Genomic DNA, 24,009 nt, shown 5'->3' with positions numbered 1-24,009 from the left:
TCTGACTAAACAGCCTAGTCCCTTGTGTTTGTACAGAGATGTGTTGTGTTGTACAAGGATGAGGGAGATGGGGAGAAGAAAACTCCCTTATAGAACTCCCTCTGATGTAAAGGAAAAGAATCAGTGTGCAGTGTATTACTACCCTATTTAGAAAGCAGTATTAAATTGCTGAGCCATATTATAATATCCGTGAACCATATTTTCCATCTCAAACAGATTTCTAAACAGAAGTATATCCCACCCCCAGATAACCTAACAATTATGATGATTAAGGATTGTAACATAATTTTGAGGGGGCAGAGGGAAGTAAAAATCAATTCTAAATACCTCATTTTTAAGGAAGTCAGCTGAATCTCTGCTTGATTTAGAAGGTCTGGGAATTTCACAAGTAATCTGTGTGGCTTGGTCCTTTGTTTTACATTCAACAGGTTCCACTGTTTGCTGCAATGCACTACTTGAATTCATCTTTGACACATCATTTATTTTTTGATTATCTGTATCACAGAAATAGTGCATAGGGGTTTTGTCAAATTTTTTTAAAGGTTGGTTCTTATCAGTACAAAATTGAAAACACCTAAAAGAAATATACTTATGATATTAAGTACTTTTATATTAGCCTCTCAAAATCAAATTTAAGAATAAAAAAAAATTAACACTCATAACCTTTTAGAGAAAAGGAGGGAAGGAGCAATATGTAACTTCCAGCCTGAAGGAAATAAACACATTTTTATACTGACCAATAGCATCACCACAGAATAAGCACTCTGAATAATGAGAAGTTTGAGAACCATTAATATTTCTATTAATATACTGTCTACAGGTCTCTCTGAAGACTGCATTTACATTTGAAGACACAGTGAGATCAACCTGCTGGATCAAGTTTTTAAATTAGATAATACCTTTAATTACTTGGCATTAAAGAAGCTTTCTAGCATTTGTAACTGAAGTGCACTATAATATCTGTTAAAATATACTGTTGTACACCAAGAGGAAAAGTGAGAGTTATGGTTCTCAGTAGTCTAAAAAATACTCTGTGACTGTTTTGTTTTTTAAACATTTCCTTCTAAACAAGAGTTTTCTGTTCATTACCCCCTCCTCTCACCACACACACTGAGGACTCAAAAAATGTAGCACTACAAACATGTATCACTGATGTGCAGATGGCATTTAACCTATGCCTTTGAAGTCACTGTACCTGAGCAGTCCAAGACATGTATGGGGATCAAAGCACTTCAGCAAAAAGGGAAAAAAATACAAGCTGAAAGAAACCTTAAAACTATTTTCTAACTATCTTACTAAACTTTCAATGTTTAGTATAAAAAGATGACCAAAATACATTGTACATCTTTAAGAACTCACACAATGCATTAGATAACGTGCAAAAATTAAAATACAAGCAAATCATGCCACAGCACACCTCTGAGAAGTCTGGTCCATCCTTGATATACCTTCCCATCAGGTGGATGAAGGGGGCATTAAGATCACCCTGCAGCCTCTCAAGTCATCCAATCTCAGCCTTCCTCAAGTCATGCAATACATTGCATATTGCTGGATTAACATATTCGGGACCTGGATGAAAGGGTGGGTGCACTCTGCAGTTTTGTGAACTCCACCAAATTGAAGGGTAGGTGACTGACACACTGATGGGCAAAGCTGTTTTTCAGAGGAACCTGGACAGGCTGGAGAGATGGACTAACTGGAGCCTCATGAAGTTGAGCTGAAGCTAGTGTGAAGTCCTGCAGTTGAGAGTCAATAACCTCTTGCTCTGCTATAGGTTGGGAACCAACTGAACAGAAAGCAAAATTGCACAAAATGACCTGTAGGCATTGGTCAACAAGCTTTATCATGAGTCAGCAGTGAGCTCTGACAGCAGAAACCAGGGACACTGCAGGCTGTACTAGCAAGGGTATAGATAGCAAGATGAGGGAAGTTATTATTCCCCAATACTCACACCGGTGAGACCACATCTGGAATACTGGATCCACTTTTGGATTCCCTAGTGTGAGAAAGTATAGATACTGACAGCAGAGGACCACCAAGAGAATTGTGGCCAGGAGCACATGATGTACAAATGAGGGGCCCAGCAACATGCACTCGTGAAATCTGAAGAGAAGACTGTGGAGTGATCTTAATGCCACCTTTGCCTGCCTAGTGAAAGGGTATAGAGAAGATGGACCAGATGTCCCTGAGGTGCTTGGCAAGTGCTCAAGCACCTCTGTCTGAGAGGGTAGACAGGAGGCAATAGACACAAGCTGCAACAAAGGAAATTCCAATTACACAACACCAAAAAAAATAACCATAAGAGTGGCAAACACTAGGACAGATTACTTATGGTAGGTTGTGGTATCCTTTTTTGATGCTCAAAACTTGCCTGGACAGAGCATTGAGCAACTTGATCTAATCTGCCCCTGCTTTGAGCTAGGAGTAGGACCAGATGACCTCTAGAGGCTCCTTCCAACCTAGATTATGATTCTTTGACATATCTGTGAAAGACAACAGTAAAGTTCCAGCTCTATATGTATTGCCTTGTTGTGAGTATTTAGTATTTGCCCATGCATGTAAAAAAACCCCAATCCTGTAAGCACATACATGCTTCATGAAAAGTAGAATGTTAAATCACTATTCTAAATGCAAATCTCAGTGCAACCTGCTGCCAGGACTGCACTGTGATACACAGAATTGGAAATTGCTACTTGCACTTCTTAAATAGTCTTTTATTTACAAAATAAATATTACACAAAACCACAAAGATGGTAACCATCCTGGTAATCTGTAAAGAAAAGCATTTTTTTTGTTTGGTTTGTACTCAAAGGAGCCTTAAAATTACCATGATGAAGTGATAGGCACTGATGAAACATTTCCTGATGATGTTGTATGCATATTTTTATTTCTTTCAGGCCGATTCAGCTGTGGGTTATCACAGCCAGTATACTATTCAAAAAGGTAATTTTCCTCTATGTGATAACACTTAGAATTAAGGGATATGGCAACAACAGCTTCCACAAATTATCATCAGTTATCTTTTCATTATTAGCCACATGTACGCACAAAGGAAATAACAGTAAGATTATAAAACTGAGATATCAAGGTGCAGGATTATACAAACCTCTAATGACAAAAGTGCCATCATCATTTCTTTCTATCCAGAGTATGTCAATATGCAGTTTTATGGGTACCACCTCAGATGCCTTGAGATTTTCACGTGGACTATCATCCTAAAAAATACATGTATTTGAAAATGAGTTTACCAGGAAATCAAAATAGCTAATTAGGATGTTCATTTAAACATAAGTGGATTTAATGAAACTTGAAAGGGAACATTTCAAAGTAGAATTTTCTAACAGGATCTTCACTAAACTTTGCCTCCATTTTTTTCCCCCAGGGATCGTATTAAAGGCTCAAATTTATCTGTGGAGTAAGTCTACTGAACTCAATATATAGTCTGACTAAAATACTTCAAAGTGTTTTCACAGGCATCTCAATAAGATTATATCCCAACTCAAGACATTCTTTAGCTCAGGAACCTTCCAAGTCAGAGATAAGAAGCCTGCACTACATAGTATCTGATTTTCCCTTGAACTGTTTTAAGGATTGAATGGGTACAGCTATCATTCTTGAGCAGATTTTGTCTTTTTAGAATTTAGCTTGGGATGCCACCAGCTGCATTTTAGTTATATTACTGTACTCAGCAGAAGAGGAACTTCACAAATTAGTTCTCTGGGGACTCCCCAGGAAGTCTTTATAGTTCATTACCCCTGTCAAGCAGAGTAATGCAGCCAGTATAAACACAAACTATACATATCAGCATTAAACACATACCAACAAAGATATTGAGATATAACTTCCAAAGTTTCTTGAAACAGCATCGAGATTGCAGTAGAAAATGCAAACAAGAAAATAATCTTTCTTAAATTCTTCCCCTGCCATAAAACACACTGCATCGTATCATGCAGAAACAATAGAACACACTACATCAAATAGGCAATGCAGCAAACATTTAAACCATATCCTCTTGCTCCTTATTACCCAACAACTCTATAGAAATGAATCATTTGTATGTCAAATTTGCAGTTTGTCAACCATCATGAATAACTTCACCATGACTTGTGTGCACTGCTGAGCAAGCACTTCAGCGCTTTTACTGCCAAGGAGACTCTTGTTGCCAGTTTATTAATGTACATTCCCCACCTCAAGCAGCTGCTTTCTCAAGAACATTTTGCTTAAGTCTGCCTTCTTGCCAATAACCCAGCACAATCCTGGTTTTAAATGCAAATGACTATATGTAAAGACTTTCCTATTTGCATTTGGACATCCACATTTGTGATACGCTGAAAACTGAGGAACAGATCCACAGCTCTTACACAAAGTATTTGTGCTAATCCTGTAGTAAAAACAGCTCTACAGGAGTGCCTAAGGATCCTCAGGGGATGGAAAGCCTGTATCACTGAGGGAAGGAATACTGATGCAGTTTGAGTAGAACAGGATAGAGATAACAAATGCCCTTCCAATCAAGCATGATCTTAGTAGAATCAAGGCCTTAGCCTCAGATGTAGAACTGGAGCTGCTCTTCCAGTCCTCACTCTTTTCAGAGTTTATATGGGTGATTAATACTTTCCAAAGTAATGGTACAATTGTTGTTAAGTTTCTTTGTGTTACTATTGCTCCACACCCCCCAAAAAAGTGTCCTTATCTTTATATTCAATGGTTGTGCAGTACAGGACTCATTATCTCCTTTACATGGCTGAAAGAAAATCCCCGAGGAGAGTTTAGCAGGATGTTACTATTTTAAACTACGGTGGTGAGAAAAGCTTGCATTATTTAGTATCTGTTTCTAGGTAGAGCAGAACATGAAATCTGGGTTGTAAGAAACAGTGTATAAGTGATTTGAACTGGAATTCTATAACCTTTTTCCTTCTTTTGTACTGAACTTTCATTGCTTGGCAAGTGCTAAGGATAATTTCAATTATCCTCCAAGCAGGAGAGAGAAATAAGCGTTAAAATCCGTGGTTTGTAATTAGAAAACCATTGCTTTGCTAAGCAAAAAAGCCCAACCAGGAAAACCCACACTGTGCCTCTAGAAGCTTGGTATACCTTCCATTTAAAATTACCAGACACTGTCACTCTACAAGAGAGACTTAGGAGAGGAGGAAAAAGTATAAAATGTTAATTCATACAAATAGCTTGGTCATGCAGATAATTCCCCTCTAGGCATACCACAGAGCTAACCAAATCTATGTATTTTTAAATTGTTTTAGTGTTATCTAAAGACCTTCCAGAGTGCGATAGCAATTTCTTTGAAGTTAACTGTATCCAGATTAGTAGTTTATCATCAAAGAAACAAGAATACAATTTCTTTTAAAGCGGCCAAATATCTCATTGTTAACATACTTTTAAATTAATCCTTGCATTAGAAACTTTTATCTTCATAGGCATCACTTCTGCAACAGTTTCATCTTCTAGAAAATGCTGAATGTTTGTGAGGGAAGATGTTAGAAATTCAGCACTGAAGTTCTCCACATGACACTGAAGAAAACCATTTTTCACAGCTAGCAGTGAATGTACAACAGCACTAGGACCATTTTCCCATCTCAGACTAATCTCAGGTGATGAATTAAGAGATCCAGTCAGAGATTTACAGTCAGAACCTGTTGCAAAAGGAAAACAAATTTGCATTAAAATTTAGCACCATACAAAAAACCAATTATGATCTAATTATTTTTGTCTCTATTGTCCAACTGATTGTCCAAAAAGTACCTTAAAAGTATTATCCACAATAGGCAGCATTACAAATACACAACTTCAGAGCAAATTTCCAAGCATATCACTTCAAAGTACAAAAAATAAACTAAGAATACCTACAAGGACTAGTACCTCACTGTGACAACAGAAAGGACAATGCAGAAGTATCACCATCCACAAAAAAATTTGTGTTTCCTTGGTGCCTTGACAATGGAAAACCAACTATTTCGCATACTTTTCCACTAACTCCTTGGAAAGGCTGAGTTTCCTAACTCAGAAAACATGAATAGCAATGCAGTAAGATGGAGAACGTGGCTGCATAGTGCTTCCATTTTTTGAGTGGCAGTAGATTTGAACCTTAAAAACCCCTGGCAGTTTCTTCTTAATTTCATTATCTTTTAATCAGTAAGGAAAACTACAACATTCAACTACAAAGTTCTAAAAAACATTTTAAAAAATCTGTTACATTATACGTTAGATAATAATTTAAGGTAACCAGATTGTGGGGGGAGTAGTATCCATTTCTTGTACAAAAAAGCAGGTTCACTGCCAGACATAACTACACCATGAGATTCTCAAGTCATCTGATCACTATGATGGCTAACCTGCAGAAATTATCTGTAAAACAAAATGCATAATCGCAGTAACTATACAAAAGCAAGCACTGAAACTTGAAAGACAGCTCAGGAAACTAAGTAAAATCAACTGAATTATGTCAGTTCAACATGCAACAGACACTGCCTGGAGCTACCACAGCCTGACAAAATAATTAATTTGCTTTCCTATCTGTAGATTAATTGAGTTCCTCTTTCTGTATAGTGCCCAGTTCTCATGGACGACCTGGCACAGCAGTAGAGTCTTATCTACTGGCACTAGAGTGAGAGCAGATAGACACATTGTCAATCTGGGCTGACAAAAGAACAATGAGAAGAACTGTAAATGAACATGAGAATCTTCAGCCTGTTATGAACCAGAATCTTTCCATTTGTTACCTCTGTGAATAGAGGTTTCCACAACACCAGCAGCCATGGCTCCATCCTTCAGTCGTTCCAAAGTTTAAGAACTGCTAAAACTCATATTCTTCCTCCACACACCCCCTCCAAAAAAACAACAAAAAACCCCCACAAAACAAACAAACAAAAACAAACAAAACCCACAAACAAACAAACAAAAAAATACCCCCACTGCAAGTATTAGCTACCTCTTTTGGCTTTAGTCCAAACAGAAGCAAATAAGCTACCAACAGTCCTGGAGAAAAAGAAGAAGGGCGGCTCTCCAGATGGGAGAACAATGACCACTGTTCAATGAATCTCTGCAATTGGTTTGGGAAAATTTGTTTCCCTCAAAGGATTTATATTCTTCCCACAAATACAGATAAAGAAATAAGCAGTATGTGCATTAAGCACTTCTGCACCAGAAAATGCCTGCATCATTGCTGGAAGAATCCAAAGTGCAGAAAAACAGCAGAGGAAAAGACCACACATTCAATCTCAGCCATTAAGTCCATTTTAGTTATCTTGCAGATATTTGCAAGAGGCAGAATCAAGGGAAGATGCAGTAAAAATTGCGTTAAACAATTTGGAAGCTGCTATGAACTGCTGTTTCCTTCTCACAAGCATGTCAAGTATGATAAGGTCTCAGTAAAATCACTGTCCTTCCCACAGAACCTCTGCCATATTCCATCCCCCCTCCTTTTGTTACTGCTGCCAGACAAGATCTGATAAAGGCATAGTCCTGCATCCAGGCCTGCAGGGAATTGCACAGCTGCCACATTGCCCTCAACTTACTCTAGATTTTAGGCACATTTTTCCCTTTCTACATCTACTGCATTAACAGTATAATAGGTTTTAAATGGTTATTTTCACCCAGAACACCTTCATAACTGTAATTATAACTTGAGTATTTGCTACTTTGCATAGTTCTTCAGTTTACTGGTTACAGCTGTTAATGTAGCACTTAAAGTTTTATTAAAGGTCATGGAGGAAGAGTTGCCTCTAGTGGGATATTATCGTACACATTTGCTCACTTGTTCTTTTAGTGGTATTTTGTTACTGTTAACTCATTTAAATGGTTTTTTTTGATCCGATTCTCAAGCTTTTCCCCCTTTGTTCTTCTAATAGAATAAATGTAGGAGATGGGAAGCAGCAGTGGCTGCAGAAGATTTCCTGACTCAGTACAGAAAGCATAGCCCTGCAGTGGAGAGATGTACATTATAGAATCAGAGTGACTAGCAATGTACAAAAAAAGTGGTATTGGCCCACCCATTCAGGTACCCACCAGAAAGAGGAAGGAAGGATTTGAAGATCCCAATCATGTTTTAACCTTTTGTCCACAAAATAATCAACCAGTGCATAAACCTCTCATAATCAGCTAAACCAGAGGAAGCAGGTTCTAGTTGTAGAACACACGTGAGAGCAGGAAGGTGATATGTTCATACTGTTTACTCCCTCTGGCTTTTACAAAGGATATGGCAGATAACCAGAAATCAATTTGCCTGCTGTAAGAACTGAAGGTCAGCCATGAGTCTTCCCTGCTAGACCTCCTACTTGCCTTGATACTTGAATACAATATGGTGGAACAGCTGCTCCAGGCAGCAGCTGCTGGCAACGGCTCAGCTGACCAGTAAAGGGGTTCTTTAGCCTGAGCATCAGAGGCTGTGGCACCTCTGAAGCTGAAGCACAACCTCCTGAACAAAACCCATGCTGCTAGAAGGTTGAAATAAAACATAGCAGCCAACAGCTGTTATAGCTATTTCCCAGGAAAGGAGATGAACCAGAAGCAGGAAGCAGGTGCATCAGGGATCTGCCCAAAAACCCTGTGGCACAGCAGAGCTGGCATCCAGCAATCCATGTGGAAGGCTGGCAGAGGGGAGCAAAGAAATGTGACATGAAGTGGCATACCAATACTTCATGCCAAGGAAAGAACCTCACTGTATGAGAACTTGGTTTTCTGGCAAAGAATGTATGTGTGGCACTCATGCCCAAGAAAAGCTCTGACAATACAGTGGTTGATCTAGTTGTGCAAATGCCTGGCATGAAACTACACTCTGTTTCTATCAAGCTTAAAAAAACAAACACCACCATCACCACTCCCCAAAAAAGGTGTTCTGTCCTCACAGCTAATCTTTCTTAATAGAGAATAATTTTTAAAGTTTTCTTAAACCAAATATTATAAGTCTGTTTAAACTGTTGGTGTAATTTAATCTAGAAAAACAGATCTTGAAAAAAAAGAACAGCCCTTCAAACAAAGGTACATTAAGCAAAGTGTTATTAGGGACATAAGGGAGTTCCATCTTCACAAAGCAATAACGCAGTGTAACGCGTTGTGCTTTCACCCCAGCCAGCAGCCAAGCACCACACAGCCGCTCACTCACTCCCCCACCAGCAGGACTGCAGAGAGAACTGGAAGGGTAAAAGCTAGAAAACTCGTGGGTTGAGATAAAGACAATTTAATAGGAAAAGCAAAATCCAAAACATAGTCCCATACCAGCAACTACGAAGACAATTAAGTCCACCCCAGCCAAAACCAGCACATAATGCAACTAACTTCATTTTTTAAAAAGCAAACTAATGACCAGAATTCAATATAATGCATTTTTTTACCCACACAATCATAAATGGTTCCATTTATTCGTTATCTTCCCTTTTAATGTATCGTAAGCAGGAAAGAAATCAGAGTTCTAAACCAGCATAAAAACGGATGCTATTGAACTAATATAAACCTGTGTTTGCATCTTTATTTACTTAGAACAAATATTTCCAGCTTCAGTTTCACAACACTGAATTGGTAGTTCTTACCAACAGTTCTGTTGCACAGATAGTGTCGAACACTAATGTTTCCCAACTGATGTGGTATCACTTGGTTGACCTGCAGGCATATTTCTGTGTCTTCACCCCTGATGTCGATTTCACCATTAACACCAAATACTTGAAAAACCACAACAGACATCTGTCAATAAAACCAAGATAAAACAATATAAGATTAGAAGATGAATTTATAGTGATTATTGTTTCTAGGATCTGTTTAAACCTTTTCCATCACAAACCCCTTTGTATCCAAAACCCTAACTCACAGAAAAGCACAAAGTTTTCTCATTTCTTCTTTTCTTTTTGGCTTCATAATGCTCAGCTGTCCAAAGACAGACACTTGTATTTATAACCCACTGACACCAATTCAGAATTGGTTAGAAAAGCCATGAAAGTGAGACAGACTTTTTCCACTCTGACAGAGAAGCACATGATCTATGTGACATCTGAAGTTTCCTAAGGCTGTATTCTACTTTACCCATATCATAAGCACAACCAAGCATTTGTGGTGCTGAATCAGACCAGGTTAAAGAGCCAGGAGAGGGTACTAAGCTTTAGCTATCTGCATAGTAGTCAGCCCTTTTTCTCTATTTATTGGGTTGCAGTATTTTTTTAAAAAGAAGTAGAAGCCAGTTTCAAATCAGCTTTGGTATCAGAAGGTGTGTGTCCATCATCATTAATACTGTTTTGGGCTCATTTTTCTAATGACTTTTAGTTACAGTCTACAAGTAGAAAAATATGCTAAAATGTATTTGCATAAAAATCTGAATGAATTATGTTTTTTCCATATTACCTATATGCATAGGTGATTGAGAATTTACTTAAAAGGAATCAATAATTCAAGTGAGCTGCTTTTTTTTATTTTTTAAAAAATGAAGGCGATCCACAAATATTTTAAAGCAAAGGTAGGATTACATGACTAACATTACTGAAAAGGAAAATACATCAGCAAGCACACAAGACATTTCAGTAAATTCACTGTCTTCCTTTGGGCCCATATTGTCCTAGGTTTCCAGTTCATGACCTTAACTGATAGAACACAATTTGAGAAGCATTGATTAGGACCAGGATCAGCATGGAGTAAGTACACAGGCAGATGAAAAAACTGGACCCTGCATGGTGTCTCAGGCAAGGAATCTCTTTCTACATGTGCTAGTCTTATAACCTTCTCTAAACACTGGGCATTGTCCTGACATAATCCTGGACAAGAGGCATCTCTGATCTGACCCCGCAGCACACTTAATACAGTGTATTTGAAAATTCTACAAAATGCTACCAGTGCTTAGGAAATATCTTCATATTAGAGATGTCAGAGTTATGGTGCTTTCTCTTAGCTATATGTGATAATGATGATGAAAAGCTCATTTTAAATATCAGATTCAACAGAGTATAAAAGAATGTGATGGTATTAAAAAAATATTGTTATATACTAAAGCATAAATATTTTCTGACATTTTTAAGTGGCTGCTGTCATTTCTCAACAGTGGCTATAGAGAAAATAACAGAGAATGATCAGTGGAACTTGGATTGTAATCTTCATTTGTACTTAACACAAGTGCACTAGATCTGTAAGCTTACATAATGCACTAACAAAAGCTGCCAAAATTAGTTGAAAAATCACCTCTAAAAACAATCATTTTAGTTCTATTTTAAGGTTTAATTTACTGAAGCATGTATTCTCATGGAATACAATATTACCATTTCTTCACTGGTCTCATGGGCATTCTCTGAAGCAGCGCTCATGGCATCTGGAGATGACCCATCACAATTTTCAATCACTGTGCCTCCTTCATGGGCATTTTCTGATGGACTTTGATAGTTTGTGGCTGTAATACCTTCCATATATACATCAGAAAAAATGCAAAGTTAGCATTTGCACTCCTACATTAAGAATAAAGTCAGTGTTTGTTACTGTATGCATACATTAATTCATTTTTTAAGATGAGTTGAATGGCTTATTAAACAAATATTTGTGATTGAACTGCCAAATCCATTCCTCTTACAGAGTTCAAAGTTCTAGATGCTATACAAGTAAAGCAGAATATAGTGACAAAACCAAAACAGCAGTCTACATGCATTGTTAAAAAATTGTGAAGGGCAGTTTTTAATCTTCCAAATCAAATATAAACCTGATCAAGCAGAAAAAAAAAGGTTACAGATTACAAGTTGTGTATCTAAAATATGGCACAGTGCCTTTAGAGCAAATGTTTGTGGTTTTATGTTTAGAGAAATAAGCTACATATATTTTCATTAGAGCAATCATGATATTGTTTCCTTGACAACTAGAAAGCATAGAGACTTAACCTGCAGTTAAATACTGTTTAACAAGCCAAAAAGACAAATAAAGTTATTTTAAATGAAAAATATATTTTATGGCATACTCCCACATAAGCACATACAGGAATACTCCTACAATTCAAATATATAACAGGTTTGCAAGTGAAGCAGTCTTCTCATTATTGCTCTAGACTGAAGAGAAATCCTACAGAAAAAAAGTAGTCATTATTTATTCAAAGTAGGATTTCTCAGAAAACAGGTACCAATAAGGTCTTCTTACTCTATTTCCTGACTTTAGAAAATTATTTAATCAGTATATGCACAGATGAGCAAAAATTGGACAAATACATGCTGTTAGACAGTCAACAGCTAGGAACTGCTCCTTAAGGAACAAACTGCAAGGAGACTACCAAATCTATCTGCCTGGTAACTAGCATGGTGAGTATTAGTGAAAATCCATTTCTTTTTCATCTACTTTTAAACTGAAAGCTTCTTTATCACTTCAAGCATGATCCTGATTCAGGGTACAACCTGTAAATACTTGCACCCAAAGCAACAGGTTTTAAGTAAAGCAGGGAACAAGTTCTGCTTAATTCAAAATTGCAACACAGCACTTCAATGCTCTTACTTTCCTCAAGAGAGGAGAAAAAAGTAAGTAGTGTTAAGTACCACTGCTGAAGTAGCACACCTTATTTTCCCTTGAAACGATGTTTGGTGAATATACTTAGTATTACTGACTGGTGAAGGCAAGAGAAATAGTCTCGTAAAGTATCCAGGTTTTGCTGGACTAGAATCCTTTTGAGTATTATTTTAGTTATAAACATTTCCGTGTATTGCTTAAAAATATTTTGTTAAACCTACTTACCTTTCTCCAGAAAGCTTTGACTGTCACTTCCATCACTCTCTATCAAATGATCCTCTAGCATCATACTATCAATAGAGATGGTATCCAGAGAGACTTGTGATGGACTTCTCTTCATATTTTTGTAAGAAACAGAGAATGCAGGGAGGTTGGATGAGCAGCGTTCCTTAGGCTTAGCACTTTAAAATTAAAGATATTAGGAAATTATTATTTCAAATTAAAGGAAAGACATAGAATTTACTTAAAAAACTTGCTCTAAACTAGGCAAGATATAAAAAACCCCCTCTGATTATTCAATAATCCTTTGACAAGTAAAATAACTAAATGTAGAAACTACATGCATTCCTCTGGGTATTTGTGTCAACACTTTTCTCAATACATATTTGATAACATTTGAACTGAAAGTAAATAGTTTACATCAATTAACTAACACTTTCTTTTAGCTTTCACTGAATGCTAGATACTGCATATCTTTCTATATACTTTAAAAATTTTCATCTACTAGATGTTCACTTCCAGACTGCTAAAAATACTAGAAGTATGTGGCCAACAAGATTGCTAAATATTTTCAAAGAGTAGGAAAACTGATTTAGTATTAAATCTTCTATACCTTGATGAAGACTGGGATGCAAACATTTTAACTGAAGTCACTTTGTCTTTGTTGATTTCAAGCTCTTCAGATTCTAAGGCAGTTTCTGTTTCCAAGTCATTGACTTGGTTAGGACAGCCTTCAGTTGTGCCTTCCTGTTCATTTAACTTATTTGAGAATATATTTCTGTCATCCTCTTTATCAATGAAAAATTCAGTAGAATCTTCTCTCTTATTCAGAATGGACACTGAATCCCTAGGATTCAAGCTACTTTTCTCACTTAGAGGTCCACAGACCTCCTCTGAATCACTTCTACTAAAGAGTCCACTGCTTCCTCCTTCACTTGTATCTCCCAAACCTTTATCTGATGCATCATCTGAAAATGACATTCCTTTCTGAAAATCCGTATTACTGTCTGATTTAAACAAAAGAGGATCTATTAAAATTCCTTTATTAACTTCAGCATTCAGAGGCTTGCAGTCATTTACATAACTAAAATTAGTAATACCAGCTTCCACTATCTTACTACCAACTAATTTACTCTCTGAAGTAAGAGCTTCCCCATTTCCCACAGGGGAGAGTTCTGATGCCACGGGACTTCCTTCTTCCACAACAGGAGACTTACAAGGGTTTCCCTGAGTCACTGGATGGAGTAGTAAGGCTATTTCTGCACTTTTCAGTAGGATCCCAATGCAGACATCTGTTTGCTTTGCAGGTTTTCCTGTCACTGCTTCTACGTCATTCCTTAAGTTTTCCAGGAGCAATACAAGAGATTCATGGAGAAACAGCAAAAAAAGATACTGGTAGTGATTGATCTGCACGCTTACATGTTTTTGAACATGGACAAGAACATGTACATCTGCATCAGAGGAAGAGCTTTCAGAAAGCACTCCTGAAGTCTCAGACATTTGAATGCCATTGGTCAAGGGCTCTGTCTCAGTGCTGTAATATTCCTTTAGAAGTTTTTTACGTTGCAATCTATTAGCAAGATCACTAGATTCGCTTCTTGGAATGTTCAAAGCTGTCTGATTATGCGATAAAAGCTCTTTTTGTGACTTCGCAAATCTTACAGGTTGGCAAATCCAAAGTGAAAGCGGGAATGAGTCCACAAAGCTTATTGGTCGGCCTTTCCCACTTTTCGTTCCTTCATAATCTATCCAAAACTGGGAAAAATGCAAAGCCCAAACATCAGTAGCTGCAGATGTCTTTAATGCATATTTATTCAATTTTGGGATGATATAACCTTTATAAACATCATGCATTTTAGTGTCTTGTTCATGAGCATGTCTCTGGAAGATTGGATGCAAAAGATTAAAATTTTTCTGGGACTTAGGAAAACTGGTGAAAGTTCTACTAAAAAATTCAGAGTCTTTGAAGTTCTGAAACAAAGCTTCTAGATCAGAGTGTCTGCAGTTTGGTGAGCATCTGGTGTTCGTAGCAATCATCTCTGAACTTTGAATGGAAAGTGCACGAGGTTGATCTTTATGAATTTCAGATTTTTTTTCAAATGGGATGATGATCTGCAAGGGAGAAATATATTTGTCTAGTTAGAAATATGTAGCTTAAGAAGGTATACAATTAAAGAAACAAAATAATAGCCACGACAGCTAAAACGAAGTAATATAATTTTATGAGAGCAGGGATAAGTCAGGCTCGCAGTCTATGATTTGTGTTTCCTCTAATTTTCAAGAAGGATGCTGTGGCATCTAAACCTCAATGTTTGTACAGAATGTAAGGGTCTCAGGCTTTTCTTATCTGAAGGTCTTAAATTTAGTTCAGCTACATTAGGCTGAAGTGTCTCATTTCTTCAACTCAGAAACAGTTTGGTAGAAAGTTTCTTCAAGTGTTTCAAAAATGTATAACTTTGAAAAACAGAGAATTATAATTTGGAGTTCAATTTGATTTGTCAAATAAGGTTTTTCACTACACTGACTACTACAATATTTTATTTCTATATTAAGGTAAAAGCAAACACTTAAATGTGCTAATGCAGCTAATGTTCCTAATATTGCAGAATACAGAATAGGTATTTCTGACAATTATCTGATAATAATAATACATTTTTTCATCATAAAAATAACAATATACTCCAACTCCTAAAAACCATCAAAAGAGTTTGGTAAACTGTATTTTATTTAACTTGAGTATTTTTAGTGCCAATTTTAATGGTAACACATTTTATGCCAAATCCTGTATCTGATGTTGTTAACATGGACCTTGGCCACACTAGTTTTGCTACTATCAGTGATACTACCTTCTGTCACATCTCCATGCTGAATCTAGAAAGCAGGAGTAAAAAAAAAGTCATCTTAATGACACTTAAAGATGGGAGTAATGAAGTTTCTTCAAGTCCATACAAGGACTCAGAACAAAATAAAAAAATGAAATAATTACTATATGATATATAAACATCGAGCACACCATCAAAATAGTAATCATTTGCTAGATTAAAAACAATGCTCTTAATACAAGGATGATATAAATAATTTGAATCAAGGGGTGAGGTATTTAAGAATACTTTAACTTCTCTTAGTTTAGTAGGCTATTCATAACTAATAATTCAATATCAGATCAAACTATATTTGCAGTTGTCCAGCTGTTAACTCTTAATAACTACTTTTATTCAGTACAAACCATGTCCTTTGAAAGTTCCATTAAGTATGTACCAAGAGCCTTAGGAAGATAAAGATCTCTCCATAAACCGACTTTTTAGAACCTTTGAAACCTCTCCTGTGAGGAGAGGTTTTTGTTCACCTCTGAACCTTGGAAACCATGCAGTGAAATGCCCAATGCAAACAGGGGATGAGGGAGGGTGGGAAGTTTATCTGCTCAATGATTCTTTTTCTACAAAGAAGGAAAATACAAGGGAAGCAAAAATTTGATGTTGCATTAACAGGCATCACTTCTCTGGAATATAGAGAACTTGTGTACCTGAACTACAGCCAACAGCCAGCATGAAACAGAAAACAGTGAGAATGGGTTTTGGAGAAGGAAATAAACCTTCAGATGAACTGCTTTCTTTGCCCCAGGCTCTTGTTCTTTTACTCTTTACTCTTGTTCACTAACAAGATGAAAGAGATATACTACAAGCAGAGGAACAAGAGAGGGCCCTTGCATTAATATGGAGTAAAAATACGACTTTTTTCACCAGTTACTTTTACTTTAGTGCTCAATATTTTTTTCTTCTGCTATGTCAGGTTCACCAAACACAGGGAAATATTTTGTTAATACTCCCATTCAGGTCTTCAAATACAAAACCAAAATACCCCTAGGACATAGATGAAATAGTACAGAAGACAGATGTCTGTCTTCAAACCATCATATTCTGCATAGTTTTTGAGAGCAGCGTGGCTTATTGCATGGGTTGTTTGTTCATTCATTAGTGTATTTATTCCTTAAGTTGCTTGCTAGTAGCTTTTTAGAATAAGAGAAAAACATTTTTCCAAGAAACCACAAAACCCTCCTCAATGACAGCATACCTTTAACATTAGTCCATCCACTCTAACATCAACATGTTCATCTGATTTTGAATTGTCATTTAGCTTGTACATGGCCATGAACTGAATAAGACTCTGTTTCAAATCCAACACAAACTGATTCAGCCAAAGAATACTTCTCTCATCCAGGGTGAACTGTAAAGCATTCAGCTGGCCATACAAATTCGGACATGGAACTAAAAGAGAAGAGAAAACAAAACTATAAGAATAAGTAAAATGTTTATGGGTCAGGTTTTGTTTGCTTTTTAAATGGGTGCGGACTTACATTTTCACCAGTATTTTTCATCAGAGAAAGAACACAAACCCACTCCTTTAGTCTCACGGAAGAATAAATTGTTAGGGGATACCTGAAGTGATGCTTCTTTCTCTCACTTCAAGCAAGTGACTGAATTTTTGAATGTAAAAACTAATATTAGAATAGAATCAAGTCTGAGGAGAGGGAGAGAATGTCCTCATTACAGAGGAAGGGCAAGACCACAGAGATTTGTTGTCCTCAAGTCCCATTCCCAGGAAATCCACTGACATTTCTGTATATAAAACAGGGCCAGCCCCAGAACACATTCCTACAAATAACTCCAGCGGATCTTTGTTGCATCTTAGATACTACTGCAATAGTTTGAGTTATTTTATGTAGGCAGACAGTGAAACTGCAGAAACAGTATGTGGATGTTGGAGAATGAATAATTAATGTGCCAGTAAAAATGCTGTGTTTCCAGACTTACAAACCATGTTTATAAAAAAGAGTATTACTAGGAGTCTGCCAGGAGCAAGCACTGAGGAAATGGAACAGTGTTGTGGGTTTTTTTCCATTTTAGAAAGCTACTACTTATTTCCAAGCTTTAAGCTTCAAAAAGGTGAAAGTAACACACAAAATTTATGCTTCAGTACAAAAAAAAAAGAGAAGTCTTACTAGGAAAGTCCTTTCCATCTGGATAGTAATATTCAGTAAATTCAATATGAATAGCTGGCATTTCTGGTGGAAGATAAAGTGACTTTTTATTGCAAGAGATCAGAGCTTTAGGGGAAGAACGACACTGGTCTGCTGTCGAAACCTGTAAAAGATAAAAGATTAATTTCATTAATATATTACATTTTTATGACTCATTAGGTATTTGTAGTTGCAAGGCACTGTCCCTAACAGGGTCATATTCCACTGCTCTCAGCTGTAGATCCCCAACTACAACACACAATGCGAAACACCTAGTTGCCTTGTAGCAGAAGCAATCCACATAGAACACTTTCACAAGAAAACTATATAGTTTTAAAGGTATCAGATTCCATTCCTTCATAGGAGGCAGGAGGTAGCAGGTCACTTTCAAAGGTGTTCAGTAGAAGCCTAGAACGATCTGATTATCTTTACTGCAAACACTACAGCTCCTGTTTAAGCAGTTACGCTCGGATTTAGTGTGTTTGCATACAGTCTGTCCCAAAGGATCCCATAACTAGATAAGGATAGATAAGCTAGGTAAGTTTATTACACACATATTAGGAAGTCCTTGTACTGTTGTAAGGACAGATTCCAGCACACAGGCCAACTCTCAAGTACGTGCTAAGCAAGGTGTTCAGCATGCACCTGGCAGAGATATGTGTGTTTCAATATGCCTGAAGGGCTACTTCACAGGAGAATCAAAACACCATGGAACAGTAATCCTCCATTCCTGTCTCCTTACAATGTAAATTATGGAACATGGAAAAAATCATGATTTGATATGTATTAAATTTTTTTGAATGCATCCCAGTTTAAAAAGAATGTTGTCAAAACAAAGCTCTTTCATTCAACAGTTAGTAGGTCAAACTGCTAGTTTGAAATTACCCAGTGTATTAATATTGAATATATGATGATGCCTACTTGAATGAGTTTCACTGGAAATTGCATAGAAATAATGACAATTAAAAAAATTGAAAATGTGTTTCTGTAGAGGAGGAGGAGATAAGCATCTGAAGAGTAGAAGGCAAATGGAAAACACCAACAGTACAAAACAATATTATAAAACCACTTCAAACCCAGATGAAGGCTCCTAGTAGCAAGCTGCAACCCCTCACAATACCAGAAGTGATATGGAAAAAATATGTTGAAAACTGGAACAAGAGCAAGTAGAAATCACAATGACAAAGGGCACACACTAAGCATTTTTGTTAGGACCTGAGACTAAGAGCAGATCCTCCCATATCCCTACCATTCTGCCTAACAAATATAGTCCTTCTCTACTCCACTCGCCTCAAAAGAGTGAATCTGGACCACAACCAGCAACTCAAACTACCCCCTCTAACAAAGGGGAGGAGGATGGAAATGGTTAAAGTGTCTACTCAAGATATCACAGAGGAGGGAGGGGCTGAAGAAAAATTTTAAAAATTTAAAAACCCTCAACATTTTTTAATTTACTTTGAAAAATATAACAATAAAGCCTGGTATACAAAACTGCATATTAAAATATCGGGTACCTAACATAGTACAATGAAAAGATCAATTTTTATATTTCAAATTCATAATTTGGGGAACAGTAGAACTAGGATCCAACACATAACTGTGATAGTGCCACAATATAAAGTCAATGAGAAAATATCCACCAATTTTAACAAAGCAGAAACAGGTCCATAAAGGTCTAATCCAATAATGAATGCATAGCCTCATTAATTTCAATGGGCTTCATAATTGTCCCTTAAAAAACACAGATAACAGTGAAGGGTGAAGTAGCCCCAGTTTTACTAACTTTAAGAAATGTACCTGATATATATTGAAATCTGCAAGTCTAACCACAATAGGACTAGACATCAGTTTGCCCTTTGGTTGTTGGGAAGATACAGAGGAAGCCCTAGATGCTCCTTTCGGTATCTGTTCCTTGCCTGTAGGAAAGAATAGTGACGGAATCATTGAAAAGAACACTTTTTTTTTTTTTAACAGTTTTAACATTTCATGGAATTAGAACATTAGTGATTTAAACAAAGTACCTGTTTGTAGGTTCTGGGGAGATACATCGGGTGGTGATTTGGGAGGAGAATCTACAACCTGATCCTTCACAGCCTGCTTAAGCAATTCAACATTGCTTTTGAATTCATTTAATAATTCTTCAGCCCATCCACTTCTGGTTTTAGTGGCATCGCTATAATGCATCCAGTGGTCACAGCTGTCTCCTGCAAATAAAAGGAATAGTGAAAATATTAACTCATTTGAAAGTTTGCTTCTAACAGGATAACAAGTTTGCACTATTTCACAATTCTTCAAAATATAAGCTCGTTGCATGCTGTAATTATAGAACAACAGAAGTCATAACAGACTTTAAAACAGAAGTTACATATTACATAAACACAAGTCGCAGTACTTCACAAAATCACTCAGAATATAATATTACCACCTGCCTTTTAACACCACTAACACTCAAAACATCATCAAATATTTGCAGTTCAGAGAAATTTGATGACACACTAATGTCATATGTGAGAACATGCAAAAAATGTTTAATAAAAAAAAAATGAGAGCAAGTAATCACGGTCACTTTTTCCAAGCTTATCTTTCCTGCCAGAACTATGTCCTAGGAAGTTCCTGGTCCCTTTCCAGAAATGTATTGCTTTTGTCTTAGTTCTCTAGCACCTTTATGGCACACAAACAAGAAGGTAAGTTCAAGCAGTGCTGCAGCACACACAGCCTTAAAAATCAAGCCAAATGGAAATTTTTTTATTCCTTTTTCCAATTCCTGTTCCAATTCCAGCATGTCTGTTGGTCAAGCATTCAAACCTCTGAAAGATGAAGGAATGAGACAAAGACAAATGACAGCCCAGACCTTCAAGAGAGCAGCCTCTGATCTCCTGAAAGAATATGGGATATAAACATGGACAGAAGCAGAGTTCAGGAGAGCTGGGTGAAGAATTGCCTCCAAGCCAAAGAATGGAAAAGCAGGAAGTCTAGAAAATGTTCAAGGAGGTCCATGTGGATGAACTAGGAGCCGTACAACATGTGGAAGCGGCATCAGGTTACCCAAAAAGAATATGGTGGATGGTGGTTAGGAAAGCCTACCTGGAGTTCAGTCTAATAAGAAGCATTACAGGTGTATCACAAGCAAAAGGAAGAGCAGTGAAAGCTTGGACTTGCTGCTGAATGGACGGGGGATCTGGTGAAAAACAGCGTGGGGAAGGCTGAGACAGTCAGTGCCTTCTTTGGTGACACTTGCCTTCAAGATTCCCAGGCCCTGAAAACTTTGGCAGTCTTCCCCTCAGCAGAAGAGCATTAACTTAGGAAACATTTGACCTGTTGATCAGACATCCACAAGTCCATAGAAACAAGTGCTGAGAGATGTCAAGTGCTGGCCAATGTCATGAGGAGGCCAGTCTGAATTATCTTTGAAAGGAAAGGTTTCTGAGGACTGGAAGAAAGCGAATGTTATTGCTATCTTCAAGAAGGAGGATAAAAAGAACAACAGACCAGTCAGCCTCACCTCAAAGAAGGTAATGGAAGAAGGTAAAAGAGGGCAACAGACCAAATAATCCTGGAAACCATTTCAAAATACACTAGTGACAGGCAGGTAATTGGAAGTACACGTGCACGGCTTTATGAAGAAGTCATCCCTGGGGAACTTTACAGCCTTCTACTATGAGACAAGTGGCTTGATGGATAGATAGGGTAGAGCATTGTTTACCTCAGCTTTAGCAAGACTTTCTCCACTTTCTTGTCACGTGCTTTGTAACATGTATCTTGTCTCTTCTAAATTTTTTAGATTTATACTAGAAATTATTTGTAAGAAATGCTTCTTTGGAAATTGCTAACATTTGTTTAATGACATTTCTTAACAAAAGGACAAAAACCTCTACCACACTAGGATTCTTGTTTAGCAAAATAAAAAGCAAAACACTGCTCAGATATGGACGTAAAATAATAGACTTGTTTATGTGAAAAAATCTAGCAGATGGACTCTTGCAAATATGCAGTTAGTGAATTCTCAATATGACATACTGCCTTCCTCTGTCAACACACAATTCTTTTCATGTCAGAAATGTGTAAACACCATTTTGCTGACCAAACAGAACAGTGAAAAGTGTGTGGCCTCAAACAGCTCATTCACAGAAATTAAACTGGTTCCCAGGTTGTTGCTTTTGTTGTTTGTTTTTGCATACAGAAGGAAATAAAAAGGTGTGCATTTCAAATGCTTTAAGCGTTATTATCCAAGCTGAATATATACAGACAAACACAATTTTTTTTAGTATTCAAGCAAGATAGTTACATTCAGAGGTAATTCACAAAATGTTCACTTTCATACCTGCTTTGTGAAATGGATAATAGTCCACTGTTAAATAGCTGAAGGAAAGCTGCATGGCCCCTCCTGTAACACGTCTATTTGGGTCTGTAAAATAAAGCAATGACTGACTCTGCAGGTTGCAGTTAGCATGCTAGTTCTCAATTGCTGCAATCCTTTAAACACTCAACAGCTACTTCTTCCTCCCCTTTACTGTCTCTCCTTACAACCTCATTATCTTCCCTCAAAATTTTCATTCAGGTAGTCTTCACTGATTTCTAAAGATCAACTCACAGAACTCTGTGCTCAGGCACTACTAGCAAATTGCATATTGTTCTAAATGTTATTAAAAAGACAACATGTTCAACACGTATCACTGCGGTTTTTCTGAAACAAAATTTTTGACATTGAATGCGACTATGATCAGTCATTAAAGAATACTGTAAATATAATATATTTTATTTGACAAATATTGCAGTGAAGGGATCTTCTGAGAGTCTTCTGTTCTGATTTTTTCCATAGTTCAATTTAAACATCATGGTCAGAAATAAAGGACCAATAAAGAGACCTCACTAGGAATGATAAATTCCAACTGTAGTGGATACACAGCTTGTAAGGAAGTAAGTCTCTAGACAGTGAACCTTATGCTCTGCTGCTCTGCAAGTGCCTTCCCTAATCAAAGAAACACATTTGCTAAAACTTCAGTTTTTCACACTCTTCTTCAGCAGACCTTGTATGTTTCCATAATTTTTTCAGTAACTAGCCAGTTCCTTGGATATACGCCAGTATGTCACTCTCTTCTGATGACTTTTAAAACACATGAAAGAAGTGTCATTTGCCTTCAGTTTTTCTGATTCTAAATATGGCTACATGCAATAGCCTTTTGTTAAAAAAAAAACAACATATCAAATTTACAGACAAAATTTTAAGGTCATGGGACACTTGTTCTATTCTTTCCATGTCCTGCAGACCATACCAAATTGTCTAAATTAGTAACACAAAGAGGACTGCTCTTTTATTAGTCTGTATATGAGTATTACAAAAGCAGATTGTATAGTGACCCTTTCAAGCCATGGTAAGGTTGCCACTGCATTCTTCATAACCCGGTTAACTTATAAAAGAAAAAAACCCCAGCAGTAACAATCAGACTGAGAGGATCAGTTTCTAGAGACAGAAAAAACACAGAAGCTACTAGCGCTCTTAGCACAGTTATTGCATTTATTCTAAAATAATTACATTCAGTAACGACATATTGTCCTGGTAGAGCCATCTAGATAATTTTACACGTGTCCACAGACACTGGAGACAATTCTGACTATTCCACTAAAATAAAGACTCTTGATTAACATTACTGTATTCCTCAAAATGTCTTCTAAAGATGATTAAAAGTCACAGATATGTTACTTAAAAAAAAAAAATTACCTTTTTCTTTAGAATGGATATCATCACATATATGTAGGTCCAAATGGGAAATTACTAAGTGATGAGAAGTTTCCTTAACATCAAAATCATTAAATAATTTTACTATTGCATCGTTTTGATCAGACGCTGCTGTTGCCTGGTGCATTTTCACCTGCTGAGAGCTGGGTGCAGGGGCAGAGCTCTGAAAAAATATTTAGTTGTATCAATTTATGATGCTTATAATTTCTTTCAAGCATAAGTATCCCGTTACTTATACAAAACAAGCCTTTGAAATAAGGAAAAATCTGCATGATGTACATTCACCTTGGATCATTACTGAGGTTTAAGTGTACTGTTTTAGAATAAAGCTAAGTTGAACTAATGGGTGTGCATCATAAAGAGGAAGTGCCAGTGCATCCCCATTCTCCCTGTCCTCCCTACTTCCTTACATGCCTGTCACTTGCAGCACTGGTATTTTTCTAACTTTTGTTGCAAGCTGTTCAGGGAACTAAACCAAGAGTGGGCTCCCTTCTGCTACTTTAGCTCCTCAAACTAAATCACAATAGGATCAAACATAAGTTGGTGCCAGTACCAGAGAACTGGCAAGTACAGG

At 37.0% G+C, this 24,009-nt stretch overlaps 1 protein-coding gene across 5 annotated transcripts in view; it reads right to left on the bottom strand.

Annotated features, from left to right (window-relative positions):
- Positions 1–24,009, bottom strand: part of BLTP3B (bridge-like lipid transfer protein family member 3B) — a 53,790-nt gene that overhangs the window by 2,384 nt on the left and 27,397 nt on the right. For 3 of the 5 annotated variants that reach the window (XM_064655350.1, XM_064655353.1, XM_064655352.1), the window contains 13 exons: positions 23,418–23,598; positions 22,020–22,103; positions 19,720–19,902; positions 19,496–19,614; positions 17,681–17,822; positions 16,753–16,946; positions 13,295–14,793; positions 12,688–12,863; positions 11,244–11,380; positions 9,537–9,687; positions 5,389–5,645; positions 3,107–3,215; positions 328–494 (listed from right to left, as the gene is read on the bottom strand). In XM_064655350.1, coding sequence (XP_064511420.1) covers positions 328–494; positions 3,107–3,215; positions 5,389–5,645; positions 9,537–9,687; positions 11,244–11,380; positions 12,688–12,863; positions 13,295–14,793; positions 16,753–16,946; positions 17,681–17,822; positions 19,496–19,614; positions 19,720–19,902; positions 22,020–22,103; positions 23,418–23,598 — 3,399 coding nt within the window. Of the gene's footprint in view, positions 1–327; positions 495–519; positions 2,484–3,106; positions 3,216–5,388; positions 5,646–9,536; positions 9,688–11,243; positions 11,381–12,687; positions 12,864–13,294; positions 14,794–16,752; positions 16,947–17,680; positions 17,823–19,495; positions 19,615–19,719; positions 19,903–22,019; positions 22,104–23,417; positions 23,599–24,009 lie in introns of those variants that run through there. The other 2 variants (XM_064655354.1, XR_010430705.1) reach the window with 2 other exon arrangements.

The sequence above is a fragment of the Pseudopipra pipra genome, chromosome 5, assembly GCF_036250125.1.
Source record: "Pseudopipra pipra isolate bDixPip1 chromosome 5, bDixPip1.hap1, whole genome shotgun sequence".
Lineage (NCBI taxonomy): Eukaryota > Metazoa > Chordata > Aves > Passeriformes > Pipridae > Pseudopipra > Pseudopipra pipra.
This window is presented reverse-complemented; position numbering and strand designations above follow the sequence as displayed.